We start from the raw sequence: 27,096 nt of genomic DNA on the forward strand, positions 1-27,096 counted from the left end.
TGCTGCTTCTATGTTGTGTATCTCCACAGGCCTTTTTGTCGTGCTGTCTCTAAGGCGGGGACTCCGTTTTCTGTCACCCTCCCTGCTCTCCCAGAGCCAAGCATGCTGAAAGTTCCGGGTGTTAAGCCCCACTGATTGTAAGAACCCATGAGATTATGCCCCTCGGATTGTCAAAGCCACATGTTTCAATCCCACATGTTACAGGGATTCGTCTTCCCCAGGCAGACACCCCGTGTAGGGCCCGCCTCGCGTGAGGGGCTGTTTCTCTCCCTCCTCCACCCCCACTGCAGACAGTCCTGGGCATCCTTTCAGCTTCCGACCCGCGTCTCCTCCCTTCCTGTCCTCACCAGTATGGCCTCAAATCTAGATTTAGCGGTTTAGACGCTGTTCTGCCAGTCCTCTGGTCGTTCTCTGGGTTGTTCACCCTGATGTGGGTGTTATCGAGTGTATCCATGGGAGGAGGTGGGCTTAGGGTCCTCTTCTGCCATCCTCCCTGGAGATCAGTTTTGCTTTATTTTTAAAGCTATTGGTATCACATAATTCGATATTGTAGAGAGTAGAGTCCATAAAGTAGTCTAATCCTGTCTTCTAACTTGTTGTTGTTGTTTGGGTATTACATCGCGCAAGGTTCACTTATTAAGTGCTAATTCTGTGACAGGCACTGTTCAGATCCTGGAGACACAAAGATGAAAGCGAGGTATCCCACCCTTAAGTTGCTTACTACCTGCACACCACAGAGAGAGCAATGATTACGCCAAGTTGGACCAAGACTGTTTCTTAAAAATGTTTAGTGTGTATTTATTTTTGAGAGAGAGAGAGTGTGTGTATGGGCAGGGGTGGGGCAGAGAGAGACATGCAGAATCTAGGGCAGGGTCCAGGCCGCCCGACGTGGGGGTCGAGCCCGCGAACGGTGAGATCATGATCTGGGCCGAAGTCGGATGCTTAACCGACTGAGCCACCCAGGCGCCCCTGACGCAGATTGTTTAAAGCCCGTAGAGGTTTTTGTGGTGGTAAGATCACTCTTTCCTTCGCCACTCATCTCACCTGAGTGCCTCGTTTGCCACGCTCCTACAGTAAGAAGGACACCGCCATCCGCCGGCGAGAGCTCCTGGAGGCCGTCTCTCCGGCTTTGTTAAGCCACCTGCAAGGACACGCCCGCGAAGTGGTGCTGGATAAGTCTGCGTGCGTGTTGGTGCCCGGCATTCTGGGAGCTGCCACGGGAGACGTCCAGCCCGCCATGAGCGCCATCGCTGGCTTGGCGGCCGCCGAGTTGCACCCGGGCGGCCAGGACGGAGAGGTAACGTGCTGTCGCGAGACGGGCGGAAAGCTGCAGCGTCGCACAGACGCCGGCCACCGAGATCAGGGCTCGAAGAGAATTCCGATGCTGACTGCCTCCCCTCAGCCCGAACCCGCAGCACATCTGATCCTGCGGATTCGGAACACGGTGCCGCTGCAGGGCTGTCCTTCTCAGGGCTTCCCGTGACTTCCTCTTACCCACAGAGTCGAGACCGTCGTCTTAACGCGGCTCTCTGCGGCCCGTGATTGGCACCAGGCTGCCTTCCTAGCTTTTGCTGTGTTCTTCACTCTGTTTTGAATTCACTGTGGATTTTTGCACCTCTCTGCATTCGCACGCGCCTCTTTGCTCACCCTGGATGCTACCTGTGTCCCCATTTTGCCGTGCTGTCCCTGTAGAAAGCCTCACTCATCCTAGAAGTTCCCCAGAGTCCCTCTCCTTGAAGTCTTCCCAAGTTCCCTCCCATTAAAAAAGTCCGCTCTTTCTGATAGCTCCCCTGCCTGCCTGCCTTGGCCCGGGACTCCTGCCTTACCTCTTAAGTTCCTTGATCCACGCGCCTCATCTGTGCTGGGCGGAGGTCAGCCCTGTTCCCCCATCCCCCAAAGCTTACCGTTTTGCTGAACACAACATAGAGACGAATACGTACCCAGATAATTACCCACTAGAGGATGGAGATACCTGCTGTAAAGGACACGTACGTGTTCTCTGGAGCCGTATAAGAATGGGAGCCAGCCTGTCCCCAGGAAGGCTTCCCCGAGGCAGTGAAGGTTACACTGAGGCCGGAGGATCGTAGCTCAGTGAAGAAAGGCAGAGGGAGGAACATGGGCCGCAGTTGGAAGGAGGGAAGGGTCTCGGCTCATTTGGGGACAGAGGGCTCAGGGGAGGTCAGCCGGCAGAGGGAAGAAGAGGCAGAGGTCAGACCGGGCAGGGCCTGTGTGTTGGGGAGTCTATTTCCTGCTGCGGGCCCTGGGTCTGGACCCTCCCCTCGCAGGGCAGAGCATAGAAACCAGCCAGGAGGATGCAGGCGTGATGAGTTTTCTCTGCAAGGGATGGAGCCCGTTGCCTCCCGTGCTTGATAAGGAGAGATCCTAGGTGCTGTGGGACCCATGGGGACCAAGTGTCAGTGTTTCTGCTGTCACGCTTCGTCCCACAGGTTCATTTGCACTCAGAACTGCCTATTGCAGCCTGAACCGTGGTTGGCAGGACGTTGGGACGAGCGCCGTGTGGTGCTATTCAGCGTGGAGGTCATGAGGCCACGCCTGAAGTGCCTTTTAGTGGCGCTGGCCGCGGTGTCCCGCTTCCTCTCAGTCTGGGGATTGGGCTACACCTCTGGTCCCTCCAGGCGTTCAGGGCCACTCCTGATCATGACCTCCCTCCTGAGTGTTGTCGAACTTCCAACTTGTCTGAGTCCTCACCTGTGTGCGGTGATAGAGAATGGATTATCGGCCAAGGCGTGGCTGAAGACTGTTGTTTAAGTCCCTGCCTTCTTGCCCCCTTACAGCTTCACGTCGCAGAGCATCCTGCGGGACATCTCGTTCTGAAGTGGTTAATAGAACAAGATAAGAAGATGAAGGAAAGCGGAAGAGAAGGTAGGCTGTGAAACTTGACCTTTTCCTGTATCTCATGTGGAATTTCAGTAATTCCTGACGTCCCTGAACTGTATGCCGGTCGTTTATGTTCAAGTGAAACTTGCTGAGTGTTTACAAATGATGTCTGTGAATGAGAAGTAATTTAGGGGTTGCAAATAATGCTCTAGTAGATGTTGGAAATTTATGTCCCATAATCCTTTAATTTCCTTTCTCTGTCCACCCTCCCTCACTGTCTCACCTCCCTCGCTACTTCAGGCTTTGGATCTGGCTGGCCAGAGCCCTAAAATGCCATTCTGTTCCTTGAGGGGGTGGGGGCGGGAAGGAGGGGGAAGATTTGTGAGTGTGACTACCCCCAGCTGAAAAGTGTATTTATCTCTACTTTGGAGGAAAGGATAAGCAGAAGAAAACTATCCTCCTCAGAATTTTGAGCTAATGCCTGTTTGGCATTGAAAATACTTATGACCAGAGAGCAAGCCAGTGCTTGGCCGCTTGCTGCTCTGCAGAAAGTCAGCTTTCAAGAGAAGGACAGCATCTTTTATCCACCTGAACAGTGGCATCCCATTCCTGTCTCGGTCCTGTCTTTGACCAGACCTTCTGTTACTAAGTTCGAGCTCCATCCAGTATTGTAGCCACTGAAGGGCTTTCCCCCCTCATTGTGTCTGGACAAAGCGACAGATCATGAATTTCTGTCTTGAGGCAAGTTGCAGTCCTGATGGCTAGTGGGGCAATCAGTACAGTAGTACAGTTGTCACTTCTCACTCTCCCTTGAAGATCAGAGACTTGGGGCTGTTTTTCATTGCATGCTTCCCATAAAGGAGACAGCTTGTAACACAGTTTGAAGGGAAAATAATGTATTGAATCATCTTTTTCATTATTAAGAATTCAGTGCTCTGTTGAGCTGAGTTTATGTCAGAAAAGTTGTCTGGTTTACTTTTAAAATCCAAAGAATTTTCAAGTGACTTTTGTCCCTAATTCGGTTACACTGGCAGCCTTATAACATACTTGTGTGGACCTGCCGTGTTCCACGGAGCTCCGAATGGGCGTGGCTGGCTGTCTTGGTCCTCTGTCGCCGTGTAACAAGCCACCCCAAAACTTGGTAGTTCGCAAACAACATCTGATCGGGGTTTGGTTTTGTTCTCCTCACTGTCACCTGGGGCAGCTCGGCTTAGGGTCGGAGTATCTCTGCACTTGGACGATGGCTGGCGGTGGCCAAGTCCAGCAGCCTCGTGCCATCCCGCCAGGCTGCTTGGGCTTCCTCACAACATGGTGGGTGGGCTCTAAGAGAAGAAAGCAGGTACGTGGTGCTTTTATGATTTAGCCATAGAAGTTACTTAACATCACTCTTTCCCTTCTCTCTTGGTTAAGCCCGTCACAGGCCCACCAGAGTTCAAAAGAAGACATTGATTTCAGCTCCGGGTGGGGGTGGGCGTGTGCAGCATTCTAGAAGAGCACACAGGACAGGGATACTGTCGTGGTCAGTCACCTTTGGAAAACACCATCTGCCTCACTGGCCGATTGCTGTCCTTCGGCCTGTGCCGTGAAGAGCTAAATAGTCCTAGGCCTCTTGGCTTTTAAAGGGTCCTCACATTTGAGTATCTTCTGAGTGAATTATATATGCAGCCACCCAAGATACTTACCTTCAAGATAGGTTTGCCTTCACTTCCATCTGTACCCAACCCTAGCTTTCAGAATTTCTGCTTTGTCCAAGAATTAGTTACATACACTTCCATCGCACGGTGAATAAGATAAGATAGCAAGCCCTTGGGAATCTGATAATGACAAGCAAGCTAATAACACAAGATGAGTAACATTTTTGACGGGTGAATGGCTAGCTTTGTAGACAGAAATTGCCAGGTGTCAATCACAATAGTCACGTGACCACTAGTCACCTCCTGAGTGAGCATTTTTCACGAGGGAGAACTTGCTCTCCTCCAAGCACGAGGTGTTGCTGTCAAACGTTCACTTCCTGAATGCCTTTCAGGTCAGGGTTAAATCATTAAATAGTACAAAGAGATGCAAGCACGACCAAGTGCTCATTTTATAGGAATTCATTGTTTGTCCTGAGTAATTATTTCTAAACACAGTCTAAAACCTGGATCGGAGTAGAAGGAAATGGCTGTATTGGAAACACGTTAAACAGGGGCGCCTGGGTGGCTCCGTCGGTTGAGCGTCCGACTTCGGCTCAGGTCGTGATCTCGCGGCTCGAGAGTTCAAGCCCGGAGTCAGGCTCTGTGTGGACAGCTCGGAGCCTGGAGCCTGCTTCCCATTCTGTGTCTCCCCCTCTCTCCACCACCCCTGCACTCTGTCTCTCTCAAAAATAAATAAAACATTTTGTAAAAAAGAAGAGAATTGTAGGACATTAGTGGCTTTTTAAAATAAAAATGAGGGGCACCTGGGTGGCTCAGTTGGTTAAGCGCCAGACTTCAGCTCAAGTCATGATCTCACAGTTTGTGGGTTTGAGCCCCGCCCACATCGCGCTCTGTGCTGACAGCTCAGAGCCTGGAGCCTGCTTCCGATTCTGTGTCTCCCTCTCTGTCTGCCCCTCCCCAACTCGCACTCTGACTCACTCTCTCTCTCTCCGAGAAATAAAAAAATTTAAAAACATACATCAAATAAATCAGAGCTGGAATTTTTAGTATTAAGGAAGATTGAGTCAGAACTCTTCACTTTTTTATTAGAATATTTGTAGATTTAAGGGCAGTAGAGAAGTAGATTGGGAGTTTAAATCTTGGTGTGATGTTCACTAAGCTTCAGTGTATTTTTCAATTTTTCAGGTTGTTTCGCAAAAACGCTTGTAGAGCATGTTGGTGTGAAGAACCTGAGGTCCTGGGCCAGTGTAAACCGAGGTGCCATTATTCTTGCTAGGTAAGTACGTGTGTGCCTTGGCCGCACAGGCCCCTCCTCCTGCCCGTTGGCGCAGAAGCCCCTTCCTCCACATTCTTCCTTGGGTCTGTCCTTGGTGTCTGATCGCTGGCCATCGCTCCCGGTCCCTCAGAGTGCAGACGGGCACAGCAAATAGCAGAGGCCAGACGTAACTCTTTCAGTCGGTTCTTAAAAGTTTATTTTATGGCTTTGACCAAAATAGAATTGGATTCTCTCTCTTGCTCCCTCGCTGTACTCAGGAAAGCGCTTTACGTCTGATTAATGTGTAGGGGTCACTTTCACGACCTCCTTTTCTCCCCAGATTATGGAGCCCTCCGACACCCGATTATTATAAATTATGTAATTCATAGGATTTGCCAAGTATATACGTTTTCTGGAACATTATTACGGCCATTGGGAATTATAGATCTCAAAAAAAAAAAAAAAAAGGGATCTGTAGCAACTAGTTCACCTTTGGCATTTCACGTTGGTTGGGCTTAAACTGTACGTCCCGAAGTAATAAGCCATCAGTCCAGCCAGTGTCACATCTCCTCACCTGGTCCTTGTTCCTGGAAGGCTGTGTTGGCAACCCCTGTACATTTTGCCTTTTGACCCTCCTCGTGCATATGCATGGTCTCCCCCTCGCACACACCCTTCCTGCCTCTGGCAGCAACCTGTCTGTTCTCTGTATTTATGAGCTGGGTTTTGTTTTGTTCTGGTTTTGTTTTTGTTTTAAATTAGACTCCACGTGTAAATAAGAGATCACACAGTGTATCATTTGATTGTTTCATCACATTTATGGTTTTGACCAAAATTGTAATTGCATTCTTTTTAATGAATTAGTCTTGTCCCTGTGAAAACTGACAAACTTGCTTTTTAAATCATGCCTGACTTTACGTGTAATTTTTCTTACTTTCCAGTATTCTTAAAAGGATTCTGGGAGCATTTGCTACTGAAGTCTGCATGCTAATTGTTTATTTCTAATTAAAATGATAGAATACTGATGATTTGTGAATTGAGGCATGTGCTCAACTTGTCTGTTGTTCTCCAGAGTTACTTGGAGTTTATAATTAACAGGTCATTGAAACTTACGTACGTTCTGTTCCTGGATGTGAAACCCTTCTATTAACAGCATTCATTTAAAATAGATTGGTTTGTTGTGAAGTAATCACTGCTGATTTTTTTTTCCCCTGCTGTGTTACCGAGGTTTGGAAAAGGGGATACGTTTGAATTTCCCACAGTATGTCACATGCAGCATGCTGTGTAATTTGATCTGTTTTGTTTGTAAAAGTTAGAAGTCTTTCTTCGGTCTACAGTTTGATTTTGGTACACATATACCCATAAACACAGTCCATACAGACATCCGTTACTTCAGGTAGATCAGGATCTCCAAATATATGGGTGGTGCGGTTCATTTTGTTCATTTCTTATGAAAATTAGTTCATTTTCCAGTTGAAGTTGAACAGCCAGAATCCATTAGCCGAAACATGAACTTTTTTAATATGAGTTTCTTTACCAGGCGTTTGGAGTGTTAACACCTACTGACATATTCTTTCATTAACGCTCAATTAACTAAAAATTTCAACCGTGCCGTGAAATTAATTTGTAAAGATTGCTCATCAATCGAAGCTGCTCTTGGGTGGATCTTAAACATTAGAAGGATACTACAGATTTATTCTGGAACACTAGCATGTAAGATGTTTGAGGTTGTGAAGGGATGCTGAACTACATATAACCTAATTATTAATACAGTAATCAGTTTTAATGGTTTTAGAACAGTCATGTGCTTGACTTGTTTGGCAAAATTCTCTGCTTGTGTATTTTACTTCAAACTTGTGCAGTATTCCCTAGATCTTTTTTACAGTAAGTGAAAAGGCATCCTTGGTGAGAAAGAGTATCAGCCTTGTCGGCTATCTGAAAAACGACTCGGGGCAGCAGAATCCTCTAGCATTTAGATCATCGTGGGTTCTAGACACCCTGCCTGGGTTTCGATCCCAGCTCACTGTGCGGTCTTGGGCAAATCACTCAGCTTCTGTGGACCTTCATTTTCTTGGTTGTAAAATTAGATTAGTACTAATCATAGGCTGTTATGCAAACTATAGGAGATGGCGTATGTAAAATTCTTAGCTTTACGTTCAGCGCGTGTGTTCAGGAAATACTTTTATTACGTCCACGCGTTATGTGAGTGCGTGCTTAGCCAGAAACTACCCGGTGAGTCACGACTCTGTTAAAAGGGCACTTCATTTCGCACCTTTGCAAGTGGCAAGCTGGGCCTTGTCCCCCGCCAACGGCAGAGTGCTGCTCAGTGCTGCTGACCTAACTGTCCTCTTTGTGGACATGCCGCAAGTTATCAGGACCAGGGACTTGGGGAAATGCCAAGTGGTTTGTTTCTAGGATGTGTTTCTGAGGTCAGCATTAAATGTGGTCGTACAGAAGCGGGGAGCCCTGGTCTTCTACAGTCGGGTGCCTGTGCCCCAGCCCCTATTTAAAGAGAAAGGGGTCTCGCGGGCTCTTGGTAGCAGCCTCCAGGACTCCGTTCCCTTGTGGGGATAGGGCTCCGGCGGGCTTCCAGGAAGCAGAGCTGACTGGTTTGTTTTAGTGGCTCCCGTTCATGAAGTACTCGCTAAGTGCCGTGCCCTGGCGAGGAACCTCCCATATGTGGTCATTTGAGCCTCAAGAAATCTCTCCAGTAGGGGGTGGCTCATGTTGTTGATCCCGTCTCTAGGTCAGGAAACAGACATTTTAAATAGCACGCTCTGGTGGGTACAGTTACCGAGTGGCTGAGGGAGGTTTCAAATCTAGGCCCTTAAGCTCCTCACCCTTTTGGATGTTTTAGCCACGGAGTTTAGAAGGAAGGCTCTTAGCTGCTTCCCTCTCGGGCCCTCCACCTTTCCTGCGTGGCCCCTGGTCACTGGTGCTACGCGGTCGCTCAGGGAAGTCTTCTCGGTCGTCTGTGTGCCCCATGGTACCGTGAAATAGAGAAGTAAAACACAAGGTTTCTGTTCTTGAGTTTCATCTGGGTAGGAAAGAGGGGCTAGAATCCATGCAGTAAACACATTTAAGACCGGGTGTTAGTCCTAAGATAACCAGCGAATGTAGGACCCATTCTGTACGGCACGGAGTTCCGTGTGATCTGCCAGCAAGATTATAAAACGTTTTCTATTTACGTGCTCTAAGAATATAGGCTCCCAGCCCCCCTCATTCATCTGGTGAATTAAAAAGAGGTATTTATGATTGTCAGGCTTGTCTCACAAATCAGTGAACTTTTTCTACCTTGGGTGGAGATAGTATTGGCAGATGGTTAGGGGTTTTTATGAAGTGTCATTTTTTTATTGGTTGATTGTTGTCTCCTCAGCCTTCTCCAGAGCTCCGATCAAGAAGTTGCAAACAAAGTCAAGGCTGGACTCAAAGGCCTCATTCCCACATTGGAGAAAAACAAAAATGCCAGCAAAGGAATAGAAACGCTGCTTGAAAAACTGGCCGCATAGTGGAGATAGTTAAGAACAAGATGGAATCTTCTTTCCTGTTCTCTTTTCCCAGAGTGGGAAAGAAGGGCCAGGGGCCGCCTTCCTGGGAGTCTGGGTGCTCTGTATATGTGCTTCTTGTTTGTATAAGAGTCTATTTATAAAACAGTTTTCTAAAAATGGTCTTTTTTTTTTTTTTTTTTAATCCTAGCCAAGTCTTCTGTCTTTGGAGTGCTGAGCAAATCACACGAGGCTGTAACATAAAAGGCTTAACCATCGTATACAGGGGGACCAACCAGATACATCCCAAGTAGAAGCAAGAGTTGATTCAAGGGAGAAGAGGTCTCCTTGAGCAGTGGTCTGAGAGGGCTTCAGGGAGGGGGTGGCACTTGGGGACCTTGAAGGAAGTCAGGGTGTAGAAAAAGGGAGCCCTGGGGAGTCTGTTTGGAGCAGTGAGGTGAAAATTAAGCGTTTTGCAGGCACTTCAGGAAGCCTTATGACCCAGAGACAGGATGGCCTGAGGCGACAGCAGCCGCCACATTCCCTGCTGCTTTGGGGATTGGGTTTCGGGTTAGATTTTGTTGGCCAGGCCTTCAGGTAAGTTCAGGCTCCTGAGAGGAAATGTGCTATAAGAATGAGGGGGTCACAGTGGGGGCTGGGTGAAGGTCAAGGTCACTGGGAAAGTCTCCCTATCTTGGGAGCCACGCCTTCCCAGTAAATATCTCCCTGTGATCAGGCGTTTTTCCTTAGGACTTTGCCTTAAGCAGCTGAAGACTTGATAGGGTTCGAGTTAGAAGAAAGGCGATGCGAATTTGTGAACAGTGCAGAAATTTAAATTTAGGCGCGGGTAGGTTGTTTGAATTTTAAAACTGTGCTTGGCGTTTAGCAACAAAGTTGAAGGGTTGGTAGACTCATCCTCACCATGGACACCGAGCCCCAAAGCTTCCTCTCAGTAGCCTGTCCGGACACGCCCTGGGGTCTGTCACCGCAGGACACCTGCTGCGGAGTTGCTGTGCCTTACCTGGCCGGACTGTGGCGGTCCAGCACTGCCCCCCACCGCACCCTCACAGGATACCAGCATCCCACCTGCCAGGGACAGGGAGACCTGGCCCTGGAGCCCAAGAGCCCATGCCTGTAACTTGGGGGTCCTCTCCCCAACCCCCACCGGGTCTCAGGGTGGTGGGGGATTGAGGTGAGGAGGTAAATACAGAAAAGCCAACAGCAGAGCTTGCTTCTGTTTGACGAACACACTGGGAGCTTGTGTTGTCCACGGAAAGGGCGCGTGTTCACCAAGAGGAGGGAAAAATCCCTACTGTTCTGTCTACGAGACTAAACAAACATATAAAATTAGAGTAGAGTGGGGCCAACGCAGCCTGTGTTCCTCTGCCCGCTCCTCCACACCCCTGCTTTTGCCCAGCTGGGAAGGAACTACTTCCCCTTCTTTACAGCTCCACTGCGTTTTGAAACGCTTTGGTTTTTATTGCGGGTTTTATTTGTTCCCTTTCAAATGTTGGTTGTGGGCATTACAGATGGAGACCTTTCCCCAGCCCTGGTCCCCATCTTCTCTCCGTCGTCCCAGGAGAACGGCATCATTTTGGAGAAGTCCGTGTTCAGGTCTTACGTGGTGATGCTGCCCTAGGTTGGTAAACAATTAAGCAGTGAACTGCCCTTATGTGGCCCATACCATTTCAGTTTTCCTGGTGTTAATCAACTTGCTTCCTTCATTTTCATTTGCTTATTTTTCTACATCCTTCCTAGTTTTTCCCAACCTTCTCATCAGAATTGCTTCAACGTTTCTAGCAGGTACCATTTTCCTTTCTTCAGCCTGGAAAGGCTCCCATGTTACTCAGGTGTCCCCACTTTTCCCCGTGGCTCCGGTGTCCTAACTGGTGTGCTTTGGTGCCACTGTGCCACACGTGGGTCCTAGAAGTGCCGAGGTTTTAGCAGACGCCTCCGTCACTCCGCGGGGCCACGCAAACACTTCGTGGTGTGGCTTGTCCAAAAGAACTCTGGTGTGAACTAATCCCAGGGGCCTATTCCTTGAGTCACCGGTGGATTGAAGGCGGCTGGCCAGTGAACGTTGGAAGTGGGGTTCCTGGGGAAGGTTTCTTAGATCACAGGCCCCCCGCCCCAGGAAGGGTCCCTCTCCTGCCAGCCAACCTTGGATGTGCTCACTGGACGCTCAGAGCAGGTGTGCTATCGCAGCCGTAGAAGACAGCATGCTGACCATGGCTCAGCCAAAGATGGAAAGTCGATCTTCGGGAGAGATCAACCCTTGGGAGATGCCCTGCTACTGGACTCCTGGTTCCGTGAGGCAATAAGCCCACTCATCAGGCCATTTTGAATTGGGTCCTTAGACACCTGCTGCCAAGAGTGTGCTAACCTGACTCCCAATATTAGTTTCCACACTATAACACATTGAGCCGACTAGCATTCCCATTTTCCCTTAGAGACACCCCTCCTGGAGGCAGCTGGCTTTCTGGATGTCCTGAGGACCTGCTATACAACCACCATCATCATCCTGGCCGTCTCTTTGTTTCTCCTACGGAAAGTCCATTTCCAGGATCCCATGCATTTTTTTCTTGTTTAAGCCCCTCTTGAATGGGACATAATCTCTAGTAACTTGCTATGAAAGAACGCAGGTGAGAGTGAACGTCTTCATTACACACCCTTTCACACCTGGGTGACTAGTTGAGCTGGATATAGAATTTTGGTTGGAAATTTTGCCTCAAAATTTTAAGGATGTGGGTCAATATTTTCTTTGATTTAGGGTTGCTATGGAACCCTTACACCACCCTCGTTCCCACCCTTTTTTATATGTGCCCTTTTGCAGGGGCAGTGCTTCTCCAGAAGGTGACAGGACACTTTTTAATCCCCAGCTGCCTTATCTTGCAGGTCATTGTGCATTGGTGTATGAAGTGTGTCTGTTTTCCATCCTTCATGCTGGGCATTTGGAGATGTTTTAGAAAATTTCAGTTCTTCCCTTCTGAGAGTTGCATTTGTATCATTTCCGTCTCTGTCTCTCTCTCTTTTTTTTTTTTTCCTGTTTTCTTTATTCTTTGGAATTGCTGTTAACTACCATTTTGAATTTTTTTTTTTTTTTTAACATTTATTTATTTTTGAGACAGAGAGAGACAGAGCATGAACGGGGGAGGGTCAGAGAGAGGGAGACACAGAATCTGAAACAGGCTCCAGGCTCTGAGCTGTCAGCACAGAGCCCGACGCAGGGCTCGAACTCACTGACCGCGAGATCGTGACCTGAGCCGAAGTCGGCCACTTTACCGACTGAGCCACCCAGGCGCCCCGCTGTTAACTACCATTTTGAATGCTGGTTTGATCCTCTAGTTTTCTATTTTCATTTCTTTGGCTTTTTGTTTTGCCCAGAAATGAGAGACCTATTTCCTCTCCATCTTCTGCCAGCCTTTCCACTCAAGTGTCCTTTTTTTTTGTGTGCCTTGGATGAACTCTCTCTTACTTCTTGGGATGTTGTATTTTATGTTCATTTTGCTTTGTTTTGTTTTACTTTGCTTTGTCTCTTTTCTATTGTCTGCTCTTTGGTTTACTTTGGTCTCTTGCATTTGAGGCTTTGCTGGAGAGATCTTTGGTTCTCTGTATATTTAAGACCCTGAAACCTGATTAGAAACGGGCAGGCCTAGCCTGTTATTATAGCACAGGTGTAGGGGCTGCTGTTTCACTGAAGTCCTCCAGACCTCAGGATGTCTAGGCCTTTTGTCTGGGGCCCTTAAGTGCCTCTGGAGAGAAATCCACCTGCCTGCCAGTTTTCTAGTTGCTCAGCACTCATTGTGCAGATCTGAATTAACCCATATACTTACCGTAAGGACAGTGCCTCTCCGTCGTGCTGTCTTCTCTCCCGGGGCCCTAGCCTAGTGGAATGGAACCAATGCAAGTCCAGACGAGGACTTCTGCCAAGGTTTGGAGTGGTAGTAAACCAGTTTGAAGCAAGCCCCCGTTTTCCATCCCACGTCTCTCCCCAGTACCTAGAACCTCGAACTGCTGACATGTCGTTTATACCACGCGGAGAATTCACCTGCTCTTCTGCATTCACCTTTCTCAGCCCTGCCTCCTCCTTCGCTGCTCTCTGTCCCTCCAGATATTTGTTGCAAGTGCACACTCACCGGTGGCTTCTCTCCCAGGCACTTCGTTCCAGTGAGCGTGTACCGTTTTTGTTCTTAGCAGAAATCTACACATGGTTTCAACCAAACTGAAAAGGACCTGGCTGGCTGTGGCGGGGGAGGTTATTTTCCATGGAAGAGCTTGATTTGAGAATGTCTTTCATTGCAAGATTCAGCTTTTTGCAGTTTTCAGATTGCACCAACCCCACGCTTTCCCCAGGGATCAGACTCTGCCTACAAAGAAGGAAGAACCCTGTTTTCCTTTTAAGCCTGGGGTGCCATGCCTTTGTGTAATGGAATAAGGACCCTTACAGGAAACTTCCTGCATGCTTGATCTCAGAGGATTGGCTCTTCTAGGACATGGCGCTTCTGTTACTACGTTCAAAGAAATTTTGAAAAGATTACATCTTAATTATAGCAGGTTAATCACTCTTAAGTCTGAGAAAGATGAGGGTGTGTGCGTATTTTTAGACTAAGAGCACAAGGTCTCAAAAACAGCAGTTAATACTGAGCCACTAACCATAAACTTTCTACGCCAGAACTGATGAACTAAACAAACATAAAAATCTGCTGCTTGAGCTCTTTTCTCACTTCTGATCTTGCTTAACCTAAGGAAACTAAATTTATAATAATCTCTACCTGATACATGTTCAATTAAGCCCCTTTGAGTTGGTGAGGTGAAATCCTAACCCCCCCAGAAGTCAGAATGTACTGTATTTGGAGACAGAGCCTTTAAAGAGGTAACATAGGTGAAATGAAGTCATACGGGTGTACCCCAATCCAATACGGCTGTCGTCCTTAGAAGGAGATGAGACCCCACTCACGTAAGAGAAGAAGACCACGTGAAGACAGCCAAGGAGGGAAGCCACTCCGTGAAATCAACCTTGCTGACACCTTGATCTTGAACTTCTGGCCTCCAGTCCTGGGAGGAGATAAATCTCTGTTGTTTAATGCACCCAATCTGTGGTATTTGTTATGGCCACCCTAGCAAACTAATTCATCTTTTCTGTTTAAAAAAAATTTTTTAATGTTTATTTATTTTTGAGAGAGAGAGAGACAGGGTGTGAACAGGGGAGGGACAGAGAGAGAGGGAGCCACCCAACCTAAAATCTGAGCTGTCAGCGCAGACACCCCCACGAGGGGTCGAGCCCACGGACCGTGAGATCATGACCTGAGCCGAAGTCGGACGTTTAACCAGTCGAGCCACCCAGGCGCCTCATGTCTTTTCTTAAATTTTAAAACACGACCACTAAAGGGACCTAACCCCAATTCCCTAACCTGCTCCCTTGCGAATTCTTAAGTCTTTTAAATGAACATTCTTAAGCAGGAGACACAGCATGCTCCTTGGATCCCATGACTTTCCTGCACAGTAACTAAAGGGCTCCTTTGTGTGCATTCCCAAGTGTGCACACACGCTGCCCGCCGTGTCCGTGTTTGTACCCCAGAGAGTGCCTTGCAGGATACGCTGCTGTTCCCACTCCCATCCCTATAAAGGAATAATGTTTGGACTCTTCGATCAAAACGTTTTATCCAACTTTTAAACATGGGTTCGTGCCCGCTGCTGAATCTAAGTGGACAAAGCTGCAGAAATGTGGCAGTGAGAAATTTTGGTCCGTGCTCTCTTGTTGTTCTGAGGGGAATTAATTATGTCTTGACGGAAAATGATTAGCGCTTAGTTGTGCCTGTTGTGTGATGACCGCTTGAATGGAGCTGATGGGAACCCGGCGAGGTTATGAGAATCATCTGACTGTGCTCTTGATGGCTGTAATTAAGCATAATGAATAATTCAGATATTTTACATGACTTCCAGATGTTTGAAAACAGACTTTCCTTTTAGAAACCCTCGTGCATTTAGAACTCGTATTTTTATTCTTAAACCTACCAGTAAAGACATGTGCTGGACTTGCTGTTACCTTCAGCCGTTTGCAGTGGACACAAGAAAGACCGTGGTTTTTTTTTGAGAGAGAGAGAGAGAACACTGGCAGGGGAGGGGCAGAGAGAGGGAGACAGAGAATCCCAAGCAGGCTCCATGCTGTCAGTGCAGAGCCCAATGCAGGGCTCCAACTCGTGAACCGTGAGATCACGACCGGAGCCAAAATCCGGAGTCAGATGCTTAACGGACTGAGCCACCCAGGCGCCCCAAGAAAGATCATGCTTCTTAAAGACGTGTGTGTGTGTGTGTGTGTGTGTGTGTGTGTGAGAGAGAGAGAGAGAGAGACAGCAAGAAAGCCACATGGGGGAAAAGGACAAGTCCGGGCTCATTTCTGTTGCCAAATGGACTCCTCTGCTCTATCTTTATTGCTTAATACCTAAGTCTAGTTCCGAATAGAGAACTGTTGTGTCTGCTTGTGTCAATAACCCAGCAGATACAGGGCTCCCCTCCCACATTTCACAGTCACTTTCTTTGGGGAAGGTGAACCATCGTGACCTGCCTCCACCTGGCGCAGATGACCCAGGTGTTGCAAATCACACCACCTTTCTTTCCCTTGGCCCCAGCTAGCGGGTGTTGATACTCTTCTGAACTAGCATCTGGTTAGAATGTGGGAGAACGTTAAAACCAGGACGTGGGAGTGTGGCGGGCCTTGGCAGGAGATGCTGCGGAAGCTCCTTCCCCTGGGTCTCAAGCTCTTTGGTCTGCTTGCCTGGATCTTACTGTATTTCATCAGTGCTAAAAATGCACATCTTTTGGGGGCGCCTGGGAGGCTCCGTCAGTTAAGCGTCTGACTTCGGCTCAGGTCATGATCTCACGGTCCCTGAGTTGGAGCCCCGCGTCGGGCTCTGCACTGACAGCTCGGAGCCCGGAGCCTCTTCAGATTCTGTGTCTCCCCCTCTCTGCCCGTCCCCCACTCATGCTCTGTCTCTCTCAAAAGTAAATATTAAAAAGTGCACATCTGTTTTTTTCCTAGTCGGACAAATCTGAAAGGATGCATCTTAGAGTTGATGGCATCTTGGCCTGGCCACTTTTAACAGGCAGCTGTGTTTGTTAGTGACATGTAAAATCATGGGTCTTAGAATCCAGGCTGATTACAGATGGGAAAATACAACGTCCCATCTTTTCCTCTGGACCTTAGCCTGCTTTGGTTTTCCATAATAGCTTTCCACTGCCTTCAAAACTTTTGTTTATTGCTGGACTCCTAGAGGTGAACAGGGTTAGGGTGAGGTATCCTATATATTTGCACACAAAACACACCCCTTTGGAAAAGGAAAATCCAGTCAAGTTAGAAGCAGTGTAGCATAGTGGCTAGGAGCATCCGCCCAGAGCCCCATTGTGATTTGAAGCCTGGCTCGTAGCTGGGCTTCCTTGGAAAAGTCACATAACCTCTGCTTCAGCTTCCTCATTTATAAAAACATAATGCACAGGTCATTGTCACTGTGAGAATTACATGAGCTTATATATGTGGGGTTGGGTTTTGTTTTTTTTTTTGGCTTAAAAAATTTTTTTTTAGATGTTACATTGAGATAACTGACGTGTGGCATTGTATAAACAGGTTGATGGGTAAATTTATATATTTCCACGGGAGAGCTATTGTAGCATTAGCTAACACCTCCATCAGTCGCACAATTACTTTTCTTTGTGGTGAGAAATAGCAAGATCTAGTCTCTGCAAGTTGGATGTTTATAATACGAGATTGCTGCCCGAAATCACCGTACCGTATTTTAGTTCATTTCAGGTTTATTTACAATAGCCAAGATGGAAACCAACTAAGTGTCCGTCAATGGAAGAATATATAAGGAAAATATGGTAGGTGTGTATGCATACATACATCTATCTATATCTAATCTATATCTATATATCGATATCTATATATAGATACACATGGTGTGGCATTATTCAGCCATGAGAAAGAAAATCCCACCATTTGCAACAACACGGATGGATCTTGAAGGCATTCATGCCAAATGAGAGCTGTCCGACAGCAAAGAACAAATACTGTTATGCTACCACTTATATGTAAAGTCTAAAAAAGCCAAACTTGTAAAGAAACCGAGCGAACATGGTGGTTACCAGGCTGGGGGAGGAGGAAAATAGGTCAGAGGTCGTTTAAATATACAAACTCCAAACCAGTGGGTAAGTCCTGAAAATGAAGTATGTAAAGGACCTTCAGCTGGGCCTGACACAGCCCAGGAGGGGCTCCCTCAGGGCCAGGCTTTGGGGATGGCCAGAAAGGCCTTTGTGACGGCTCTGGAACCTTCCATCAACATCAAACATTTCAGGGGACCCCGGCGGGGGGGGTGGTCAGTCGGTTAAGCTTCCGACTTTGGCTCAGGTCATGATCTCGCAGTTCCTGGGATTGAGCCCTGTGTCAGGCTCTGTGCTGACAGCTCAAAGCCTGGAGCCTGCGTCAGATTCTGTGTCTCCCTCTCTCCCTCTCTGCCCCTCCCCAGCTCACGCACTGTCTCTCTGTGTCTCAAAAATAAATAAACATTAAAAAAAACAACAACAATCAAAACATTTCAGCAATCCTTGCCCTAGAAGGCAAAATATACTTGTTCGTTTGGGTATATATTGGCTAAGAAATCACCTAGAAACTTCCATGAACTCGTTACCACTTTCAGGTACATATTTTACAGTTTAAAACATCAGCGAGGTTCCTTAGGCAAGTAGTCACAGGTGTAAGTCATGGTTTTATTTGTAGCTGGTGCCCAGGGTAGGAGGGTAGTAAGATCGGGTTTGCAGGCCCCTTAGTTCATCTCTTCTCCCCACAGGGTGGGCTGAGAGGGAAAACACTTGAGCTCAACTCAGCTCCTGTTAAGATGCAAATGACCTGGATGGGAACAGCACCTTCAGCGGCGGCCTGTGACCCCACCTTCCTGCAGTCTGTCAGCCAGCTCCAGTAGGAGGCAAAGAGCTAGACAGGTTGGGAAGGGCTGTTTGTTTGCTCAGGGTAGGCAAGAGCAAAGAAGTGGGGGGATTTCAGCTCGTACAGTAGCCTTGGCCTCCAGGGGTGGAGTGTGGGTCTGGCCCAGAGACAACACGGCTGACTCCAGGGGGGTTTCTGGAGGGCACATGGGCCCTGCTTGAGTTCTGCCTTTGCTGGGGAGGTGATCTCACTCTTCAGTGTCTCATCTACGATACAGGCCACCTGCCTCCTATTCCCTCAATTTACAAAGGCTTTTGCAAACAAGATTCCCTACAAATGTGAGGGGATGTGGAGGGTCGTATCACGGAGAAACGGCTTGGTGTTTGCGGCAGATCTGGCTTTGAGGCTGGGCCCCGTCTCCGACCAGGAATGTAAGTAAATCACAATCTTTGTGAACCTTTGTTTGCTTATGTGTCAGATTCAAGATGATATCTGAAGATAGGAGGGGGTTGGGGTCAGAAGCCCGTGAGATTTGCATGTGAGTGGAGCCTGTCACAGTGTATGTTTATGATTCCTCTGGATAACACCTTGCCTTGTTTACTTACCAAGTCACAGGGCTGCAGTATACAAAACTATGTTAGGTAAAATTATCAAAAGTCTAGAAATAGGGCAAAAAAGATGTGCCCCGTTTAAAGGCCTGCTAGAGCGTTATCTACAAAACCACAAGGTTCTTTGATTTTTCTAGGGGGATATAATGTTGCTTGACACACTGTTCATTAGAGCTCAGATTCGGGAAAGGTGGGTCGTAAAATGTCGAGATCAATATGCCACAAATACTTTCTGTCCAAAGTGGAGACAACTCAAGAGAGGACTTCTATTGCCCTGTAAATGTTGATGCAACTTTGTCATTTTATTCTAGTAGTCTTTCATTGAACACAAATGCGTCTGTGTTAGAGGAGGGAAAAATAATCTTTTTCTGTATTCTTCTGAGTCCTTCCAAGCTACCCTTTCTAAGCTGGAGCTCCGGTAGCAAAAGAGGAGCAGGGGAAAAGTGCACAAATTGATGTAAGCTCTCCATGACACAAGAGCCTTGGTGAGAAAATTCAGACCCAAAGAAGTAGTAAACCTGGGCGTTTTGAGAGGAAAGTCACGGGAAGATGTAATAAAACAAAAAGGGTAGGAGCGTAGTCAACTGGGGGAAACAAGTCCCGCTCCTTAGGATTTCTCTTGGCGTCCCTCCATTTGGGACACCAGGGTGATCGTTTTCCAGCAGGTGGAGGGAAGGAACGTCTCCCGTGCGGGTCTTAGGACCTGCTTGGAGAAGGTCAGAAAGGCGTCCTACCCCTGCTGCCAGATTCCTCCAGCGCACGTGGCCTGAGCCTCATCCACATACAGAGCTTGACCGTCCTGTTTTTTTCCTCCTTCAATGCGTTCTTCCATACTTGTAGGAGAACCATGTTTTTCCTGTTCTGAAAATACTTCTGACCTGACCCCTTGGCTTCTCGTTTCTGCCTTGCACCTCCGATGTAATGATCCGTTTGTCTGCGACCTTGCAGGACAAAAAACCCTGGGAGATGGATTCCCCCTTTCTAGAAGGTAGCCGTCAGGGGATGCCCATTTCCAAAGAGGAGAAACGAGTACAGGATTTCCCACTCTCTGAAAGTAATGCGATCCCGTGAGCCCTTGTGGAAGCGAAATGGGATCAAGTGGAGGAAGCAATTACCATTAATCAATCCGGAAGGCTTTCTGAGTGTTTCCAGATCCCTGGAAATAACCGGCCTGAGGCTTTTTTGTTAGGTTAGGACTTCTGCTCAGGGGTGAGTGAAATAAATCGAGGCTAAGCACACCTGCTCGCGGACACAGTTTAATAAATACTAGGGCGGCCCGCCCGTGGGAAAGGCTGGGTGCTGCTGCCCTGGGCCGGAACTTGGTGGGGGCACTGCCCGCTGCCGGGGTGCCCCCCTTCCACAGAGGCTCGGCACAAACACCCTGAACGCCGCAGCCTTCTGTAGCTTTCCGCTTCCCTAAGAGCGAAATCCCTCTTGTATTTCTTTCAGTTAGCAAAAAACAGGTACTAACGCAGGTCTTCTGTGAGAGCAACGTAGCGTGAGAAAGTTGAGGATAGCAGAGATCCTTGCATTTCTGCTTGAATTTTGTCCACTGCAGTTAGGATACGGCCATTCTGTAGAAGACCCTGTTATATTCAGATGGCATTTTACTTTTTAATTTTTTTAAACATTTTTTGAAACGTATTTTTGAGAGAGATTGCAGTTCCAAGAGCTGGGGAGGGGCCGTGGCAGGGGCGGGGCGGGGCGGGGGACAGAGGATCTGAAGCGGGTCTGGACAGAGCCCAATGTGGGCCTCGAACTCCCACACCGTGAAATCATGACCTGCGCTGAAGTCCGATGCTCAACCGACTGAGCCACCCAGGTGCCCACCAGCTTGCGAATTTTCAGGGCGATTTAATCACTGAGAAAAGGGCCCGATAAGAGAATTTCCCCTTTGTGATGAGAAGACGTAAGTCGTAGCCACAGAGAACTCCTGGAGATGTGGATGAACCAAGAAAAGTGGTGAAGGACAGAGCAGGCCACTTGATGGGCAAGTGTGTACCCCGAGACTGAAGTGGGCAAAACGTACAGCCATCCTTGAATGGGAAGGAGCTACTTCAAGTTAACTGTCGAGAGAAGTTTCTCGGAGTTCTGCCCAGACCCGAAGCGCAGTCAAAGACTTGAAATCCCAGTGAGTAGGGCATAATCTGTGTGCAGTCTGTATGTGAGTCCATCAGCAATAAAAATCCCAGACAGAAGAGAAAATCTCTATGGTGCCTATGTGCAGTATGTCTTAAATCCTTTCTTTTTTCACGGTATTAAGATAGCTTCTCTCTCTGCTCGTTTATAAGCACCCTGGATATTTGTGTGACCCCAGGGTGCCTACTCTTCTCTCCCCTGCCTGGTAAAAATGCCAGCTAAGGCCATTCCCTGCCTCTTGCCTTCCCCCGTGTGTGCCAGGGGGAGAAAGGCCCAGCAGTCTGGGGGGAATGGCCTCCCGGGACCTGAGCAGAAGTACCTGGCCTTCCCCGTCCAGGACTGCGGGGCGGGGAGCTGGGTGTCCTGAGTCACCATTGAAACACCAAGGCAACACCTTGTGCTTTGATTCTACGGTACAACAAATCCTGCACTGGGGACAAGGTGCGAGAGCACTCGGTACACGGTTTTCAAGGGTTGGCCTAGGAATTGAAGAATTGTCATGGGAGAAGGAAAAGATCTGTGAGCAGGGAGGAGTTCAAGTCCCCAGCTTGCCAACCACAAAGTCGTGTGACTTACGGGCTGAGCTCTGTATCTTAACTCTGTCTCCTGTAAGAAGAGGGGCTTGGAAAGTCTCCCTCCCCTGCCCTTCCCCCTCTGTGTGTGTGTGTGTGTGTGTGTGTGTGTGTCTGTGTGCAGACGTGTCTCGGGGTGTTCTCTCTCTCTCTCTCTCTCTCTCTCTCTCTCTCTCTCTCTCTCTCTCTCTCTGAAAAATAAAACATTAAGAACAAACAAAAAGCCCGGCGAGCCCTGAGATGCCTTGGGAGCCGGGATGCGGTGGGAGGTAGGGACAGAGCACATGGGGGTCCTGATCACCCGCCTGGGCTCCAGTCAGAGCAGCAGCACTTAGATCTGTGTAATGTGCTCAGATGTGGAGCGAGATTGCCGCTTCGAACTGGGTTCAGCTGTTAACAAAACACTGAGTTAGAAAACCGTTGGCCGATGTCCTCTCCAACGGCACTTCGAAGTGAAACAGTTGGCGATTGCCTGCTGGCCACCCCCCTGCCGTGTGTCCCCAGTGCCACACGGGGTCAGCCAGCAGTGCCAGAAGGGAAGCATTAGGCTGGAAGCCGATTTCTTGTGAAGCCAGTGGGGTTTATGTATCAGAGCCCTTGACCGTTGGACATTCTCAAGCCTGCTTCTAAATTTGTATTCATAATCTTCAGGGGGAGATGCTAACTTGTCAGGCTTCAGGCCCCACAAAACCTGGATTCTCCTTCCTATTAGGCCTGAGCCGCTTTTTATTAAAAAAAGTTTTAGGTTTATTTTTGAGAGACCATGTGAGCAGGGGAGGGGCAGAGAGAGAGGGAGACAGAATCCGAAGCAGGCTCCAGTCTCTGAGCTGTCAGCACAGGGCCCGACGCGGGGCTCGAACCCACAAACCATGAGATCATGACTTGAGCCAAAGTCGGATGCTCAACTGACCGAGCCACCCAGGCACCCCAGGCTTGAGCTTCTTAATGTGCAGACACCCTGTTCACCTGTCCTAGTCAATTGAAAAGTGAGTCTGAAAAAGAAGAAACCAGCATATAGAATAAGGGGAGCGTTGCTATACAAGCTCAACCTCCTTCAGGAATGGCAACACCACAGCTAGGTTGTTGATGCCAATGAGGAATGGATAGGAGGTAAGTTACAACTCCTCTCCTCCACCAACACTTGTATCAGCAGCATAGCTTTGGGGCTAAGAACCGGCTGCTGATGAACTGCCTCGGTTGAAATTCTCCACCCACTTCCTAGTTCGGTGACCTCGGGCACAGGAACCCGCCCCTTCAAATCCCAGTTACCGCATCTACAAAAAGAGTAACAATGCCTCATGGAATCAAGATGTTAAACAAGATACTGTCCTAGCATACATCTAATGCAGCGCTTGGACACAGGGAGAGCACCCCTAAGTTTGGGTTTTCCCTAGTATCCTTGTTGAGTGCTTAATTAAGGCAGAACGACTAGTTGACTCAATACCTCAGAAACAGAACCCCAAGTCTTAGGTGGATGGTCTGTGCCCAATTCAAAGACGGTATTTCTAAGCTCCGCCACAGAAAAGATTTTTGCCAGGGAGAGGAATTCCTGCTTAAGGTGAGTGCCTGTCTCTGGTCTCTTCTCCGTGCTACTCCTTTCGACTTAGATGTGATGGCTGGGACTCCAGCAGCCATGTCTGAAGCCTGTGGACAAGGTTGGTACCCTTGGGATGAAAATGGTGAGCAGAAGAGAGCCTGAGTCCCTGACGACTTCATGGAGTCACTATTCTATTCTTGGTCTGCCAAATCTCAAATTCTTTGATGAAGGCAGGGTTCCCAAATCACCCGTAGGGGTTGTTAAAATGAGTTTCTGGGCTCTGTTCACCAAATTTCTGATTCAGTAGGTACGGTTTGGAGCCTAAGCATCTGCGTTTTCAACAAGTTTCCAGGTGATTGGGATCGTGCTAGTCCCAGGACCATGTTTGGAAAGCCAGGGTTTTATTTATAGGCTAGGGAAATAAACTCTTCGCGGTTGAAAGCACTACTATTTTGGGGGTATTCTGTTATTGAAGAGGTGTCTAATTTAACTTTAGTAACAAACTCTCCTTGCTCTGCTAAGTTACAAAGAGCAGCAAAATGATGAAAATGCTACTCAAAGTGAAGGAGGCGGGTGGTGCATGGCCAATTGAATTTTTGTCTTGTGGACCATTCGTGAAATGGGGACCGAGAACCTAGTTAATGTGCTTGGCATGTACCAACCCAACGTGAAGACGTGGGCCATGATTCAACCACAGCTCCCTCCTCACTGATCACTCCGGTAGAATTCAGTGGAGTCCGATTCATCATAACCAGTGTCTGCCGTAGAGTGGTGAGCTAAGCCAGTGATTGCCTGTGACTCAATTAGGCTGGAAATGGGGGGGGGGAGACCCAGGCACAGGGCTGGGGGGGGGGGGGTCCTTCAAGACCGTCAGAGGCAGTGGTAAACAGCCTCACCTGCACACTGGCCTCACCTCAGGAGCTTAAACATCTTGACGCCTGGACCCTGTCTCCCTGAATTCTGTTGGCATTGGTGTTTGGCGGGGCCTGGGTATGTGGATTGTTGAAAAGTGCCCTTGGTGATTCTCAGTTGCAAACCGCTGATAGAAACCCCTTCAGAAAGGTGTGGTGACTGCCCCAAAGTGACGGAGGGTCAGAGGCAGGACTCCTGCTATCCCTTGGAGCACTCCTCAGATGCCTGGCTGGGCTGTGGAACCTGCTGGAGGCCGGGTATGCCTCCAGGCTAATTCCCACCCCCCACCCCCCCCACCCCCACCCGTAATTGGCACTGACCTGGGACGTGGGGAGCTGTAAGCACGTATCAGCTCCCAGCTCGGTGACACAGTTTACTGCAGTTCGTCTGTTTCCCTAACAAGATTTTCCTTGGTGACAGCGAAACACATCATTTTAATTAGCATTAGATAATGAATTTAAATGGCATTGAAGTAATTCCAAAATCTCCCTTAACTGCCCTAAATAACATCCTGCAGGAGGAATTCTGGAAGGATTGATTGTAGAGAAACGGGTGGTGGGGACCCAGCTGGAGGGTTTCCTTACGTGGGATGATTGCCCCTGGTTTTCCCTTGTACCGACAGTCCGGTGAGCCCGGAAGCTGCCCGAGCTGCAAAGGATTGGTGTCCTTACTGCCCCCTCCCCCATCACGTGTCTATCCTTGTCCACCTGTCCTCGTGATGTGGCTGTGACCCTCGGCTTACACCATGCTGGTCACAGGGAGTTCATTCTCCATCTCCTGAGGAGGCTCTTCCCCTTGGAAAGTCCTTCCTTAGGTCAGATGAGACCGTACCCCTGTCACCGTGCCTTTGACTCTAATTCTCCTTAGGAATGGGTTCCCTGCCCTCGAGTGTCAGGTGTGCAGGCAGGAGCCCTGAGTGTCCTAAGGGATAGGAATAGACACCGTGTTTGGGATGTGTGTTGCTGCTGTTAGGTTTTGACTGGAGGGACTAGGAAAAGCCTGCCTTGTCCTTGTGGCCCCCAGAGAGACTGCGAGGGGGCTCCCCCTCACCTTAAATGTCTGTGAAATTGACTGTGGGTATTTGTGATGCCCATTTCTCTGAAACAATAAGGGAAAAGCACAGCCTTGCCAACCTTGAAGCCATTGGGTCATCGATGTACCTACCTCGTTATTACAGTTATTAGTGTCTCTCAGGTTCTGTTGTGATTTAGAAAGAGGGGCTGGGGGCACCTGGATGCTCAGTCATTTACGCGTTCGACTTCGGCTCAGGTCATGATCTCAGGTTGGTTGGTGGGTTTGAGCCCCGCATCGGGCTCTGTGCTGACAGCCCAGAGCCTGGAACCTGCTTCAGATTCTGTGTCTCCCTTTCTCTGCCCCTCCTGGCTCGTGCTCTCTGCCTCTCAAAAATATTAAAATGCTCTTTGATACAAAAAAGAGGAGCTCTGCCGCCTTTCTCTAATTGGCCAGACCTTCCTGCAGGTGATCGGTTCTGTCACTAGGCTGGCGTTGGTTTACAGTAACATGACATTGCATGAGCACGAGACTCCTAAATGACAGTTGTGTGGCATCTTTTAAATGTAGAGTTTCTAAAGTGAGATAGCAGAAGACCATTACCTAATGGCTTTTCTAGGGGCAAAGGTCAGGGTATTAATTTTGTCTGGTCCCTACTTTGAAACGGTAGTGTTTCTGGAGTTATGACCCCAGAAGTACTGTGCCCTCACATTCCGTGTTTCTCGAACTTCTGATAGCTCGCACGCTAACTGGTATACAACTTAGATGCCAATTACGTGGTGTTAGTGTCAGGCTCCATGGGTTCAAGGGCATGGTTCCCAACAAGATTGCCCTTTCTTCAGATGACAGCCATGTGTGAGGAGTCCCCAGGCCACTGTGCTTCTGACAGCTCCACCCTGTCCATATACATTCTCATGTTCACCAATCAGGAAGTTCCACTCATTTCCATGTCTAGAGTTCTTACTGGGGTTTTGTTACATGGGCGTACCTGGTTGGATCATTGGCTGCGTGATGCAACTTGATCTCCGTCCCTCTTCCTTCCTTTGAGGTTGGGCTGGCTCAAAGTCCCAACGCTCAAATCCCATCTCTTATTGGTGACCAGCACCATCCAGGCTGTGGCATCTCTTAGCATAAACTCAGGTGTTTATAAATAACAAAGACGCTTGTATTACTTGGGGAAATGCCAAGATTTCAATTCTCCCAGGAACAAACGCTGGTTAAAATTTTTATACAACTGACCGAGTCCGCTAAATGTGCTTTAGAGGGAGGGGTGAGTGGGGTGCTGTCGACAACACACCCACTATTCCACTCCATTGCCATGTGCCCCAAAGTGGATGTGAAATAGGAGAATGGTTTTATTTGCTCACCATACATTTTTATAGGGTTTTGTGATACTGGTGTTTAAATGACTGTACTCTTCATTAGGTTGTACGTTATTAATGTTTGTTGGACAGTGAGAGAGTGCGCAGAGGAGGGCAGAGAGAGGGAGACCGAGAATCCCAAGCGAGGTCCTCACTGGTAGCACAGAGCCTGATGCAAGGCTTGAGCTCACGAACTGTGAGATGATGACCCAAGTCGAAATCAGGAGTCAGATACCTAACCGATTGAGCCACCCAGACATCTGTATTATATTGTGCATTATTAAGTACATGATACATTTATACATCTATGTCACATGTACCAGCACATTGTCTGTATTACCATGCTTCATAGGTAATTTTCAAGGAGACTTTGGCTAGATGTGATTTTTGCCTTACCCACTGACTTGAGAACCTAACTTCGGAGTAAATTGCCATTCTACTATACAATATCCACTTCTTCTATAGCTTTCCAGAAATTGGGTCCTTTTCCCCTAAGCAAACATTCGCTAGTTTCCTCAACCATTTTTCATCTGTTTTTCTACATACATCGCTGTAGGACAAACTCATGGATATTCCTGTAAATATCTAATGTCCCTTGTAAAAAACAGTGCCAAGAACTGAATACAATACTCTTAAGAGTGGCTGAACACTTGGAGCATAGCTCTTACATTTCCTGTTCTGCCCTTCTAGGCCCATTGATTCAATCATCCTGTGATTATACATTTTTAGCTGAATTATCATTTCTCTGCCTTCTCACAGAGGAAGCAAATGTACTGGGTTGCCACGTGCTCCTTGGACGTCCAGCATCCATT

The 27,096-nt window shown here is 48.2% G+C and overlaps 1 protein-coding gene across 1 annotated transcript in view; it reads left to right on the top strand.

Moving 5' to 3' along the window:
- The window catches only part of PUM3 (pumilio RNA binding family member 3), a 42,010-nt gene extending 32,621 nt beyond the window's left edge, over window positions 1-9,389 (top strand). Inside the window, exons 15-18 of the mRNA XM_042913022.1 lie at window positions 1,075-1,297; window positions 2,796-2,883; window positions 5,658-5,748; window positions 9,101-9,389. Coding sequence (XP_042768956.1) covers window positions 1,075-1,297; window positions 2,796-2,883; window positions 5,658-5,748; window positions 9,101-9,233 — 535 coding nt within the window. The 3' untranslated portion in view covers window positions 9,234-9,389. The remainder of the gene's footprint in view (window positions 1-1,074; window positions 1,298-2,795; window positions 2,884-5,657; window positions 5,749-9,100) is intronic.
- Window positions 9,390-27,096: the final 17,707 nt, after the last annotated feature.

This window comes from Panthera leo, chromosome D4 (genome assembly GCF_018350215.1).
Source record: "Panthera leo isolate Ple1 chromosome D4, P.leo_Ple1_pat1.1, whole genome shotgun sequence".
NCBI lineage: Eukaryota > Metazoa > Chordata > Mammalia > Carnivora > Felidae > Panthera > Panthera leo.